Raw genomic sequence first — 14,213 nt, 5'->3', positions numbered from 1 at the left:
TTAGACATTTATGTATCTCTGCAGATCAGATGCAATTCTTCGACATATGTGTATCTCTGCGGGTTAGATGCGATTCTTCGACATATGTGTATCTCTGCAGGTGAGATTTGATTCTTCGACATATGTGTATCTCTGTGGGTGAGATGCGATTCTTCGACGTGTGTATCTCTGCAGGTGAGATGCGATTCTTCGACGTGTGTATCTCCGCAGGTGAAATGCAATTCTTCGACGTGTGTATCTCTGCGGGTGAAATGCGATTCTTCGACATGTTTGTATCTCTGCAGGTGAGATGCGATTCTTCGACATGTTTATATCTCTGCGGGTGAGGTGCGATTCTAAGACGTGTGTATCTCTGCGGATGAGATGCAATTCTTAGACATGTGTGTATCTCTGCGGGTGAGATCTGATTCTTCGACGTGTGTATCTCCGCGGATGAGATGCGATTATTAGGCGATTCTTCAGCATGTGTGTATCTCTGCAGGTAGAATGCAATTCTTAGACGTTTGTATCTCTGCGGGTGAGATGTCATTCTTAGACGTGTGTATCTCCGCAGGTGAGATGCGATTATTAGACATAATTATGTGTATCTCCACATGTGAGATGCAATTCTGAGACTCATCAGGTCTTCTACAGGAGCAGGTGACTGAGTTGGGCTCAGAAACCATCTGAACAAGACTTCAACATCTAGATGTAACAGGTTCAATTCCGACCAACTGTAATATATCTGATTCCTGTCCTGGGCCTTGTTCTGTGCAGTGGCCTTAGCACTGTCACTGTTGTAGCTCTGTTAGATGAACTTCTGTGAGATCCACTAGTTGGAGTTATGTTGCCAACATTACTTTGTGTTGAGGACTGTTTTGTAACATATGTTTGACTTATGCCTTCTCGCTCTTGGTAGAGCATAGGCAACAGACTATCGACCGCCATCTGCCTCGGTTCTGGGTGTGTTGGACAATGGTGTTCCAGGAGTAACCAGCTTTAGTAATCTCTTCCATGGTTGATCTTCACCATGAGTTTCTGGGACGTCCCTCGCTCTCTTGCCTTGTGGGTTCCACTGTAGAGCTTCTTGGGTGGTGTTTTCTGGGTCTTTTCGTAAGGTGTGCCCAATCCATGTCCATTTTCTTTTGATGACTTGCACGGAAGGTGGTAGCTGTTCTGTTCTTTGCCAAAGTTCTTGGTTGCTGATCTTCTCTGGCCACCAGATTCTGAGGATCTTGCGCAGTGACTTGTTGATGAAGGACTGGATCATCTTTTCCGACGAGAATGTTGTGCGCGTAACATATGTTGATATATTCAGAGCAGGTACCCAATGTTTCTGCATCAGCTATTACATACATATGTGTTTGACCAATGGTGAACATGACTGTCATTGCTATACATCTTGTTACAGAGAGAAGCAGCCACCTCCGTCACTTGCTGCTCAGCGACACCCCCATGGAAGTACCTCCGCCCAAGCCTGTCACCCCCACACTGGCCAGTCCCGCCCACTGATGTATGGCAACGACAACAGCACCTGGAGCCGTCAGTCCCGACAGCAGTCCACTCGGCCAGATCCAATCCCTGGTGAGTGCTGACAGTCGTGTTCTTATGTAGCGACCTAGTGAGATGCCAGAACTGAAAAGGTCCCTTGCACCCATTGACTGTAGTAAAAGGGAGCTATATAAGATGATCTGACTATACAGTTATGTGTCCTAGTACCCAGATTGTTTGGTTTGACTGATCCAGAGATGATTATTTACATATAAGTATGGTGGGCTCTGGTAGGACAGTGGTATAAGGTGCTACAACTTGCTGTGCGGAGTTGAATTCCTTTAGGAATGCCAAATACTTTTTCTTATGCATGGTGAGACTTTTTAAAAAAATTCTGATAAGATTTTCTGATAAGGCTGACTTGTATGAGTGAGTGAGTGAGTTGAACTGTTTTTCAGTCTTATCACAGCCTGTCTGTTTCATATGGGACAATTGGTCAGTACATATTTAATAAAGTCAGCTGTTGCCCTAGAAAAAAAGTCGTTGGTATTCCAGGTCAACCTTATGCGGGGGCAGCTGCCCAGAGAATGGGAAGTGCTCCACTCCGGAAGTACTTGGCCCAGAATGCAACAGTGAAAGGAAGTGGAGCTCTGGCCAATCGCTCGGTACGTGGCTAGTCTGGTGTGTGATGATTGTAGCTCTGTAAAAATGTCACGGCACGCTGCCGCCAGCACTAAACCAAGTCTGTCCCTGTTCATTTTACTGTGGTGCTCCCTGTTAAATTGGCTGTGGTACTCTTCACTTCATTAGCTGTGTGTAAATAACAAAACTAATTTCATATAACTATTTGTTATCTTCAAACATATTTTGTGCCATCATTTCTCCTTTTTTATTATTTATTAAGTTAATATTTTGTTCATGTATGAAGCATAGTGGACTTGTTCGAATTCAATACTTCATTTTTCTTTATGGTTCATGGTCAGTGACTTAAGCGGCCTTCACATGGCAAACTAAAGTTTGACAACACATGTTGTCAAACTCGAGTTTGAGTGTGTGAACATTCCAACAACTTGCTACCAACACCAATTTCACAGAGTTGTCAAACTGTTGGCAAGAAATAGGATTGGTCTCTATTCTCACCAACTTTTCCACCAAATTTCCGTGTTGTAAAACTCGAGTTTGACGTGTGAAGTGTTGTCAAACTCTTGTTGTTCAGAAACAACCAATTGCAGTCGAAGAAATTGTCACGTGATGTGACGTTGCGTTCAAATGACATGAAAGTTTGACAACATGTGTTTGACGTGTGAAAACGCGAGTTTGACAACTTTTAAAATTTTAACAACATGTGTTGTCAAACTTTAGTTTGCCGTGTGAAGGCCGCTTTATCATTTTGTTGCCTTTTATGTTTTTTTAGCTGAAAGTATCTTGTGTATTGTGATGATGTTGTTTATGCTCTATATTTGTACTATTTATTAACTATGCTTTTAACATGGTCACTGGCGTTTATTACAGAATACAGCTACAGAAATAACTTGATCATAGAAGATGGCCACCAAAAATAATTATGAATAACCTAGTTAGTTAGAGTATGTGGGTACATAAATAACTTAATTACAGTGTATGTCTATTAGTGGTGTTCCGATTAATTGAAATAATCAAAGATTGGTCACAGTGACCAAACGGACAAGCAATCAATCACATTGTCTCATAATCGAACACAAACGATTTTGGAACTACTGATTTGGTCTTTGAAACACTTGACAATGGAACATATCTTCGAAGTTGTCAAGGCCTGAAAACGTGTGTATTTCTTAGAAAACTCACTTCACTAACTGAAAAGTCATGACTGAATATTTCTTGAAGACTCCGGGAAGTTTATGTTCATGATATATTAGTTATCACTTTAAAGTAGCAAGTTGCATCATGTTATACATATCTGCAAGAACAACCTGGATAGGAAAATGTGAAAAATGACGCTAACCAATTTTTTTTCAATGATTGTTTGTTGGTGATGAAGCAGTCATCAATTGTGAGATTTCAACCAATTCCCAACACTAATGCAGTTAAAATCTATATCTTAGAATTGATATTCAACAGAGAAATAATCATATAATTTAAATAAATATAAGATGACAAACTTAAAGTTTAATAATTAATTCATAATTAGTTCATATCAAACCTTATCTTTGTATAATTTTGGGAAATCTGAATAACACCAAAATATTTTAAAATGTTATATGATAATAATAATACAGACTTACCAGTAATTCTGTTATTCTGTAGTACCGGTGTGCAAAATTGTTCCCCAATTTTGCTAGCCAGTCGGGCTAGCTATGTCTGAAAGTAACGAGCCCACAAAATAATTTACAAGCCCAAAGTGTGAATGCAGACACCGATTTCATCATTAAGCTGCTAACATAATGAACATTTTTATCAGGCCAGAATCTTGCGTGATTTAGAAGTGTACTATAACTTAACATGTCAGAGAGATATATTTACAAAATAACCTCATGAAAATTCACTAGCCAGTCGGGCCAGTGACTGTGGAGATTTACTAGCCTTGCTGGATTTTTACTAGACATGGGCTACCGGGCCAGTGGCTATTTGGCACACTGGTTAGTACCAGAATTCTCTATATCATATGGAGCCAGGTTTACAGGGCTCTGTGGTAGTACAGATGTAACACTGTGTGGTGTGGTGTCGGTTCTGTAAACTTGTCTCTGCTTGCTTCCTATGCTGCCTTCAGAGGACAAGCTCTAGCTGCGGGTCGGAGGACACATACTTCGAGTACCCGTGAGTCGAGTTACAACCTGATATTGTCACGGGATGCTGTCATCAAGGCTGTATCAGGGTTGCATGCTTCATTCTGTCTGTCACATTTGCATGAGCTGCTGCTAGTGTTTTGGAGGATTGGCGTTTCTGTAAAATTGGAAACGCCAGCGCTGTGTCAACGTATCTGTAAGCGCGTTACTCCAAGTGACTTCAGTGAAGCGTTCAGCATGTAATATATGGACGGGCTGCCTACAGTTATCACTGATTTTTGCATCTTATGACATTTCACATTCACAAAGATTCTGTTGAAACACTGATAAACCCTTCATGCCACAATATGTGTCACACATTCCACCTTTGATGTCACAATCAGTGTCACACATTCTACCTTTGATGTCACACTTGCCAAAATCAGTGTCACACATTCTACCTTTGATGTTACACATGCCACAATCAGTGTCACACATTCCACCTTTGATGTTACACTACCACAATCAGTGTCACACATTCTACCTTTGATGTCACAATCAGTGTCACACATTCTACCTTTGATGTTACACTACCACAATCAGTGTCACACATTCTACCTTTGATGTTACACATGCCACAATCAGTGTCACACATTCTACCTTTGATGTTACACACACCTTGATCAGTGTCACACATTCTACCTTTGATGTTACACTACCACAATCAGTGTCACACATTCTACCTTTGATGTTACACATGCCACAATCAGTGTCACACATTCTACCTTTGATGTTACACTACCACAATCAGTGTCACACATTCTACCTTTGATGTTACACATACCACAATCAGTGTCACACATTCTACCTTTGATGTGACACATGCCTCAATCAGTGTCACACATTCCACCTTTGATGTCACAATCAGTGTCACACATTCTACCTTTGATGTTACACACGCCACAATCAGTGTCACACATTCTACCTTTGATGTTACACTACCACAATCAGTGTCACACATTCTACCTTTGATGTTACACACACCACAATCAGTGTCACACATTCTACCTTTGATGTTACACTACCACAATCAGTGTCACACATTCTACTTTTGATGTTACACTACCACAATCAGTGTCACACATTCTACCTTTGATGTCACATATGCCTCAATCAGTGTCACACATTCTACCTTTGATGTTACACTACCACAATCAGTGTCACACATTCTGCCTTTGATGTTACACATGCCACAATCACTGTCACACATTCTACCTTTGATGTTACACATGCCACAATCAGTGTCACATTCTACCTTTGATGTTACACACGCCACAATCAGTGTCACACATTCTACCTTTGATGTTACACTACCACAATCAGTGTCACACATTCTACCTTTGATGTTACACACACCACAATCAGTGTCACACATTCTACCTACCACAATTGATGTTACACTACCACAATCAGTGTCACACATTCTACCTTTGATGTTACACATGCCACAATCACATGTCACACATTCTACCTTTGATGTTACAACCACAATCAGTGTGTCACTTTGATGTTACACAACACCACAATCTGTCACACATTCTACCTTTGATGTTACACATGCCACAATCACTGTACACAATGCCACATGTCACACTACCTTTGATGTTACACATGCCTTAATCAGTGTCACACATTCTACCTTCGATGTTACACATGCCTCAATCGGTGTCACACATTCTACCTTAAATGTCACACATGCCACAATCACTGTCACACATTCTACCTTTAATGTTACACATGCCCCAATCACTGTCACACATTCTACCCAACATCCACATGGACACCTGTAAACCCTTTCGATAACCCAACATCTACAATATTACCTGTAAACCCTTTTGATAACCCAACATCCACATGGACAACTGTAAACCCTTTTTATAACCCAGCTCCCACATGGGCACCTGTAAACCCTTTTGATAACCCAACACCCACATGGATACCTGTAAACCCTTTTGATAACCCAACACCCACATGGACACCTGTAAACCCTTTTGATAACCCAACACCCACATGGGCACCTGTAAACCCTTTGATAACCCAACATCAACATGGTAAACCCTTTTGATAACCCAACATCCATTTGGACACCTGTAAACCCTTTTGATAACCCAACACCCACATGGGCACCTGTAAACCCTTTGATAACCCAACATCAACATGGTAAACCCTTTTGATAACCCAACATCCACTTGGATACCTGTAAACCCTTTTGATAACCCAACATCCACATGGCCACCTGTAAACCCTTTTGATAACCCAACATCCACATGGATACCTGTAAACCCTTTTGATAACCCAACATCCACATGGGCACCTGTAAACCCTTTTGATAACCCAACATCCACATGGACACCTGTAAACCCCAACATCCACATGGACACCTGTAAACCCTTTTGATAACCCAACATCCACATGGACACCTGTAAACCCTTTTGATAACCCAACACCCACATGGACACCTGTAAACCCTTTTGATAACCCAACACCCACATGGGCACACCTGTAAACCCTTTTGATAACCCAACATCCACATGGGCACCTGTAAACCCTTTTGATATAACCAACACCCACACACCTGTAAACTTTTGATAACCCAACATCCACATGGGCACCTGTAAACCCTTTTGATAACCCAACATCCACATGGACACCTGTAAACCCTTTGATAACCCAACACCCACATGGGCACCTGTAAACCCTTTTGATAACCCAACATCCACATGGGCACCTGTAAACCCTTTTGATAACCCAACACCCACATGGATACCTGTAAACCCTTTTGATAACCAACATCCACACACCACATGATAACCCAACACCACATGGGCACCTGTAAACCCTTTTGCATCCCTGTAAACCCTTTTGATAACCCAACACCCACATGGACACCTGTAAACCCTTTTGATAACCCAACACCCACATGGGCACCTGTAAACCCTTTTGATAACCCAACACCCACATGGACACCTGTAAACCCTTTTGATAACCCAACATCCACATGGACACCTGTAAACCCTTTTGATAACCCAACATCCACATGGGCACCTGTAAACCCTTTTGATAACCCAACACCCACATGGACACCTGTAAACCCTTTTGATAACCCAACAAACCATGTAAACCCTTTTGATAACCCAACACCCACATGGACACCTGTAAAACCCTTTTGATAACCCAACACCCACATGGGCACCTGTAAACCCTTTTGATAACCCAACACCCACATGGGCACCTGTAAACCCTTTTGATAACCCAACACCCACATGGGCACCTGTAAACCCTTTTGATAACCCAACATCCACGTGGATACCTGTAAACCCTTTTGATAATCCAACATCCACATGGATACCTGTAAACCCTTTTGCCAACACCCAATGGACACCCAACACATCCACCACCATGGATACCTGTAAACCCTTTTGATAACCCAACATGCACATGGACACCTGTAAACCCTTTTGATAACCCAACACCCACATGGGCACATGTAAACCCCTTTGATTGATAACCCTTTTGATAATCCAACCCACATGGATACCTGTAAAACCCTTTTGATAACGTAACATGCACATGGACACCTGTAAACCCTTTTGATAACCCAACACTCACATGGGCACCTGTAAACCCTTTTGATAACCCAACACCCACATGGGCACCTGTAAACCCTTTTGATAACCCAACACCCACATGGGAAACCTTTTGATGTAAAACCTTTTGATTTGGATACCTGTAAACCCTTTGATAACCCAACATCAACATGATAAACACTTTCGATAACCCAACATCCACGTGGATACCTGTAAACCCACATGGGTACCATTAAAACCTTTGATTACTGAGCTCCCACATGGGCACCTGTAAACCCTTTTGATAACCCAACATCCACATGGATACCTGTAAACCCTTTGATAACCCAAAATCCACATGGGCACCTGTAAACCCTTTTGATAACCCAACACCCACATGGATACCTGTAAACCCTTTTGATTATGTAGCTCCCACATGGGCACCTGTAAACCCTTTTGATAACCCAACATCAACATGATTACCTGTAAACCCTTTTTATAACCAAACACCCACATGGATACCTGTAAACTCTTTTGATTATCTAGCTCCCACATGGACACCTGTAAAGCCCTTTTGATAACCCAGCTCCCACATGGATACCTGTAACATCCTTTGATTACCTGTCACATGCATCATTCGTTACTACACATATCCATATATTTTAATGAGGTTCCTGTGTTCAAATCCTGGCACTACCAGTGATGTTTCTCAGATTTCAGCACAATACCCGGTTTCACCAAAATGGTAACATGTGATACCTGCATCACGTCAGGATCTCATCTCATGTGAAACTGACATGCTGTGATACAACTTAGCAGTTAAAAACAGCATTGAACCCAACTCACTCACTAGTTTAAGTAGTGGACAGTGGTTTAGTGCTTCAGTTGATTTCCTGCATGAAAGTTAAGTAGCTGTGTTGACTTTTGCTAGATATGCTAGAGCCTAGTGAGCTAGACATCACCCTGGTATTTGCAGAAGTCCAGCTTTCTCTCCTACATCTTGGACCAGGGCCCCATGGCGATGTGACGGCGGCAGCAGCGAGCACCTCAACGCGCGCATGATCCGCAGCGCATGTAAATTGCTGCCTTACTGTGTGCATTGCAGTTTGCATTATTATGGAAGCTTCGTTTATTTTGCTGTGATCCCAGTTTGACATCAGCCTCATTTTATATTATGATTCATCATTAACGTCTCATTGCTTCAGCTCATCATGGCATGGCTGTCTAATCTGCTAACATGCATTAACAGAGGTAACAGATGACTGACAGCCGATACAGTGTGTGGTGTCAATAGCAGCGTTCAAAATTAGGATTGAAAGATGAAGAGTTTGTCAGACAGCTTATGACTGACATTCAAATGGCAGCAAGAATATCTGTTGAATTGATTTGGATTGCAATGTGGTGGATGATAACTAAACTAACCAAACTATGACTTTAGAGGAGTTTTTTTCAAAATCAAAAGTCAAAAGTCTTGCTGTCCTATGGCAAGTTATGGCAAATATTATTCTGTTGGAAAACAGATTTTAACAACAAATTTGTCTCCCATTCACCATTAGTGGTGTCACCTCATGATTTTCCCCCTTATGTTTTTATTTTATTTTTGGTTTTCTTCTCCTGGCATGATTGAAAAGTAGAAATGATAAAAAAATGAAAAACGTAAAATAATAAATCAGAAAGGCACATACACCTTGAATATTTCATTAATCCATTGACTTTGTTTGCACATTAATTTTGTCACAAATTAGAAATCGCTGAAACTTTTTGAGGCAATGCAGGAGATGAGAATCAAACCAGATCTGGCTTCCATACAAGACTTGATTCCTGTTTGTTTTTTAGGCTGGTACAATCCGGTTCGGACCTCCAACTCCCTTCCTCTCTCCCTTGCAACAAGACATCTCTGCTAGCAAAGACAACCGACCTTCCTCCTCGCTAGTGCGCTTCACTGCTTAGGTGTGTCACATGACTGTCACATGACCTGCGAATTCCTGCAGTTCTGTCCTTTTCACTTTTGTGTTATTCTTTAGTTTGCTTTGTTGATAAAATTGTATACTTGAAGCTCTAGGAGCTTGATCGTTGAGAGTAAGTTCTGTACATATAATTTGAGCTGTTGAATTGTGACATGGCAAAGCTGATGTGAATGATAGTGTATGCATATGTTTTACAAGGTTTGTATGGGTTTGTTTCCTGAGTGCAATGAAATCGGTCACCTGTATAGTTTGCTCTTGTGTGTCAGTGTAACATTAATCAGTCATGATTAACACATAACAATCCTCATAGTGTTGTTTGGGTTTGTCTAATGAGAAAAGAAGCTGATTTTACTTAAAGTCAATATGCACATGGTGGAGAGAAATAAGTGTGTGTAGATAAGATGAAGTTGATCAATTAAGTCAATAGCCCTATAGCAACATACCTTTCTGCCAGTAGGTAACACCCAAGGGTGACCTGTGATATGATCATACATGTCCACAAGGGTGACCTGTGATATGATCATACAGGTCCACAAGGGTGACCTGTAGTTGCTCATACAGGTCCACAAGGATGACCTCTAGTTGCTCATACAGGTCCAGAAGGATGACCTCTAGTTGCTCATACAGGTCCACAAGGGTGACCTCTAGTTGCTCATACAGGTCCACAAGGATGACCTGTAATTGCTCATACAAGTCCACAAAGATGACCTGTTCATACAGGTCCTACAGTTGTTTAGACAGGTCCTCAGTAATTGTTAGTTGGGAAATAAAGTAGATAAGGATGAATTCATCATTTATCTCATATGTCTAATAGCAACAAATTTCCTTCTATCTGTTGCTAATACAGGTCCACACTGGTGACTTGTAGTTGTTTATGCAGGTCCTATAATTGTACATACAGATGTTCATACATATACACAGTGGTGACCTGTAATTTGTAAAGATGACCTGTAGATTTTCATATATACAGGTCCTGTACCTCTGCTTGTTCATACAGGTCCTTGAGAAGAGTGTCAGAAGTTGTTAATACTTGTCCACAAAGTGAGACCTGTAGTTGATGTCCTCAATGGTGTCCTGGAGTTGTTCATGGTGTCCTAATGATCACCTGCAGGTGTCCACACAGGCAAACCTCTAGTTGCTCATACAGGTCAACAAGGGTGACCTCTAGTTGCTCATACAGGTCCACAAGGATGACCTCTAGTTGCTCATACAGGTCCACAATGGTTACCTCTAGTTGCTCATACAGGTCCACAAGGGTGACTTCTTGTTGCTCATACAGGTCCACAAGGATGACCTGTAATTGCTCATACAGGTCCACAAAGATGACCTGTTCATACAGGTCCTACAGTTGTTTAGACAGGTCCTCAGTAATTGTTAATTGGGAAATAAAGTAGATAAGGATGAATTCATCATTTATCTCATATGTCTAATAGCAACAATTTCCTTCTATCTGTAAATAACACCGGTCCCACTGGTGACTTGTAGTTGTTTATGCAGGTCCTATAATTGTACATACAGATGTTCATACATATACACAGTGGTGACCTGTAATTTGTAAAGATGACCTGTAGATTTTCATATATGCAGGTCCTGTACCTCTGCTTGTTCATACAGGTCCTTGAGAAGAGTGTCCAGAAGTTGTTAATACTTGTCCTAAAGTGAGACCTGTAGTTGATGTCCTCAATGGTGTCCTGGAGTTGTTCATGGTGTCCTAATGATCACCTGCAGGTGTTCCCACAGGAAAACTGTCATTGTTCATGCAGGTCAACAAAGGTGACCTATAGTTGTTTATACAGGTCCACAGTGGCAGCCTGTATGTGTTTATTCAGGTCCCCAGTAGCAACCCCTGGTTGTTCATACAGGTCCTCAAGGGCGACTTGCAGTTGCTCATACAGGTCCCCAGTAGCAACCTCTGGTTGTTCATACAGGTCCTCAAGGGCGACTTGCAGTTGCTCATACAGGTCCCCAGTAGCAACCTCTGGTTGTTCATACAGGTCCTCAAGGGCGACTTGCAGTTGCTCATACAGGTCCCCAGTAGCAACCTCTGGTTGTTCATACAGGTCCTCAAGGGCTGACTTGCAGTTGCTCATACAGGTCCCCAGTAGCAACCTCTGGTTGTTCATACAAGTCCTCAAGGGCGACTTGCAGTTGCTCATACAGGTCCCCAGTAGCAACCTCTGGTTGTTCATACAGGTCCTCAAGGGTGACTTGCAGTTGCTCATACAGGTCCCCAGTAGCAACCTCTGGTTGTTCATACAGGTCCTCAAGGGCGACTTGCAGTTGCTCATACAGGTCCCCAGTAGCAACCTCTGGTTGTTCATACAGGTCCTCAAGGGTGACCTATAGTTGCTCATACAGGTCCCCAGTAGCAACCTCTGGTTGTTCATACAGGTCCTCAAGGGCGACTTGCAGTTGCTCATACAGGTCCCCAGTAGCAACCTCTGGTTGTTCATACAGGTCCTCAAGGGCGACTTGCAGTTGCTCATACAGGTCCCCAGTAGCAACCTCTGGTTGTTCATACAGGTCCTCAAGGGCGACTTGCAGTTGCTCATACAGGTCCCCAGTAGCAACCTCTGGTTGTTCATACAGGTCCTCAAGGGCGACTTGCAGTTGCTCATACAGGTCCCCAGTAGCAACCTCTGGTTGTTCATACAGGTCCTCAAGGGCGACTTGCAGTTGCTCATACAGGTCACCAGTAGCAACCTCTGGTTGTTCATACAGGTCCTCAAGGGCGACTTGCAGTTGCTCATACAGGTCCCCAGTAGCAACCTCTGGTTGTTCATACAAGTCCTAAAGAGTGACCTATAGTTGTTTATACAGGTCACCAGTAGCAACCTCTAGTTGCTCATACAAGTCCTCAAGGGCGACTTGCAGTTGCTCATACAGGTCCACAAGGGTGACCTGTGATATGATCATACAGGTCCACAAGGGTGACCTGTAGTTGCTCATACAGGTCCACAAGGATGACCTGTAGTTGCTCATACAGGTCCACAAGGATGACCTCTAGTTGCTCATACAGGTCCTCAAGGGTGACCTCTAGTTGCTCATACAGTTCCACAAGGGTGACCTCTAGTTGCTCATACAGGTCTACAATTGTGACCTCTAGCTGCTCATACAGGTCCTCAAGGGTGACCTCTAGTTGCTCATACAGGTCTACAATGGTGACCCATAGTTGCTCATACAGGTCCTCAAGGGTGACCTCTAGTTGCTCATACAGGTCCACAAGGGTGACCTCTAGTTGCTCATACAGGTCCTCAAGGGTGACCTCTAGTTGCTCATACAGGTCCACAAGGGTGACCTCTAGTTGCTCATACAGGTCTACAATGGTGACCTCTAGTTGCTCATACAGGTCTACAATGGTGACCTCTAGTTGCTCATACAGGTCTACAATGGTGACCTCTAGTTGCTCATACAGGTCCTCAAGGGTGACCTCTAGTTGCTCATACAGGTCCACAAGGGTGACCTCTAGTTGCTCATACAGGTCTACAATGGTGACCTCTAGTTGCTTATACAGGTCACCAATGGTGACCTCTAGTTGCTCATACAGGTCCTCAAGGGTGACCTCTAGTTGCTCATACAGGTCCTCAAGGGTGACCTCTAGTTGCTCATACAAGTCCTCAAGGGTGACCTCTAGTTGCTCATACAGGTCTACAATGGTGACCTCTAGTTGCTCATACAGGTCTACAATGGTGACCTCTAGTTGCTCATACAGGTCCTCAAGGGTGACCTCTAGTTGCTCATACAGGTCCACAAGGGTGACCTCTAGTTGCTCATACAGGTCCTCAAGGGTGACCTCTAGTTGCTCATACAGGTCCACAATGGTGACCTCTAGTTGCTCATACAGGTCACAATGGTGACCTCTAGTTGCTCATACAGGTCCTACAAGGGTGACCTCTAGTTGCTCATACAGGTCCACAAGGGTGACCTCTAGTTGCTCATACAGGTCCACAATGGTGACCTCTAGTTGCTCATACAGGTCCTCAAGGGTGACCTCTAGTTGCTCATACAGGTCCACAATGGTGACCTCTAGTTGCTCATACAGGTCCTCAAGGCCGACTTGCAGTTGCTCATACAAGTCCTTAGTGGCAATCTGTAGTTCTTCATCCAGGTGTTCACTGGTTCCCAGGAGTTATTCATGGACGTGGGTGACACATAATTGTTCAGACGGGTCTTCAAGGTTGGGATTTAGTTCCCAATATGGGGATTTTGCATGTTGAAAAAAATCCACCCTAAGTGATTTGATCTGAAAATGTTGAAATACACTACCTAAATATTTCATAGGTTCATAGATGATGCCATTCAGAATTGTTTCAAAGTAATCCAAATACCTTCAGTTGTATTTATATTATTTGTAAATTTAATTTAAGATCAACTTTGTTTTATCAAACTTTACACAATAAAATTATTTC

At 42.6% G+C, this 14,213-nt stretch overlaps 1 protein-coding gene across 1 annotated transcript in view; it reads left to right on the top strand.

Moving 5' to 3' along the window:
• LOC124256140 (lamin-B1-like) overlaps positions 1 to 14,213 on the top strand; it is a 48,145-nt gene that overhangs the window by 29,736 nt on the left and 4,196 nt on the right. Inside the window, 2 exon segments of the mRNA XM_046690096.1 lie at positions 1,391 to 1,563; positions 2,026 to 2,135. Of these exon segments, the coding sequence (XP_046546052.1) occupies positions 1,391 to 1,563; positions 2,026 to 2,135 (283 nt within the window).

Source organism: Haliotis rubra, unplaced genomic scaffold, assembly GCF_003918875.1.
Source record: "Haliotis rubra isolate DU_JTF1 unplaced genomic scaffold, ASM391887v1 Scf62, whole genome shotgun sequence".
Lineage (NCBI taxonomy): Eukaryota > Metazoa > Mollusca > Gastropoda > Lepetellida > Haliotidae > Haliotis > Haliotis rubra.
This window is presented reverse-complemented; position numbering and strand designations above follow the sequence as displayed.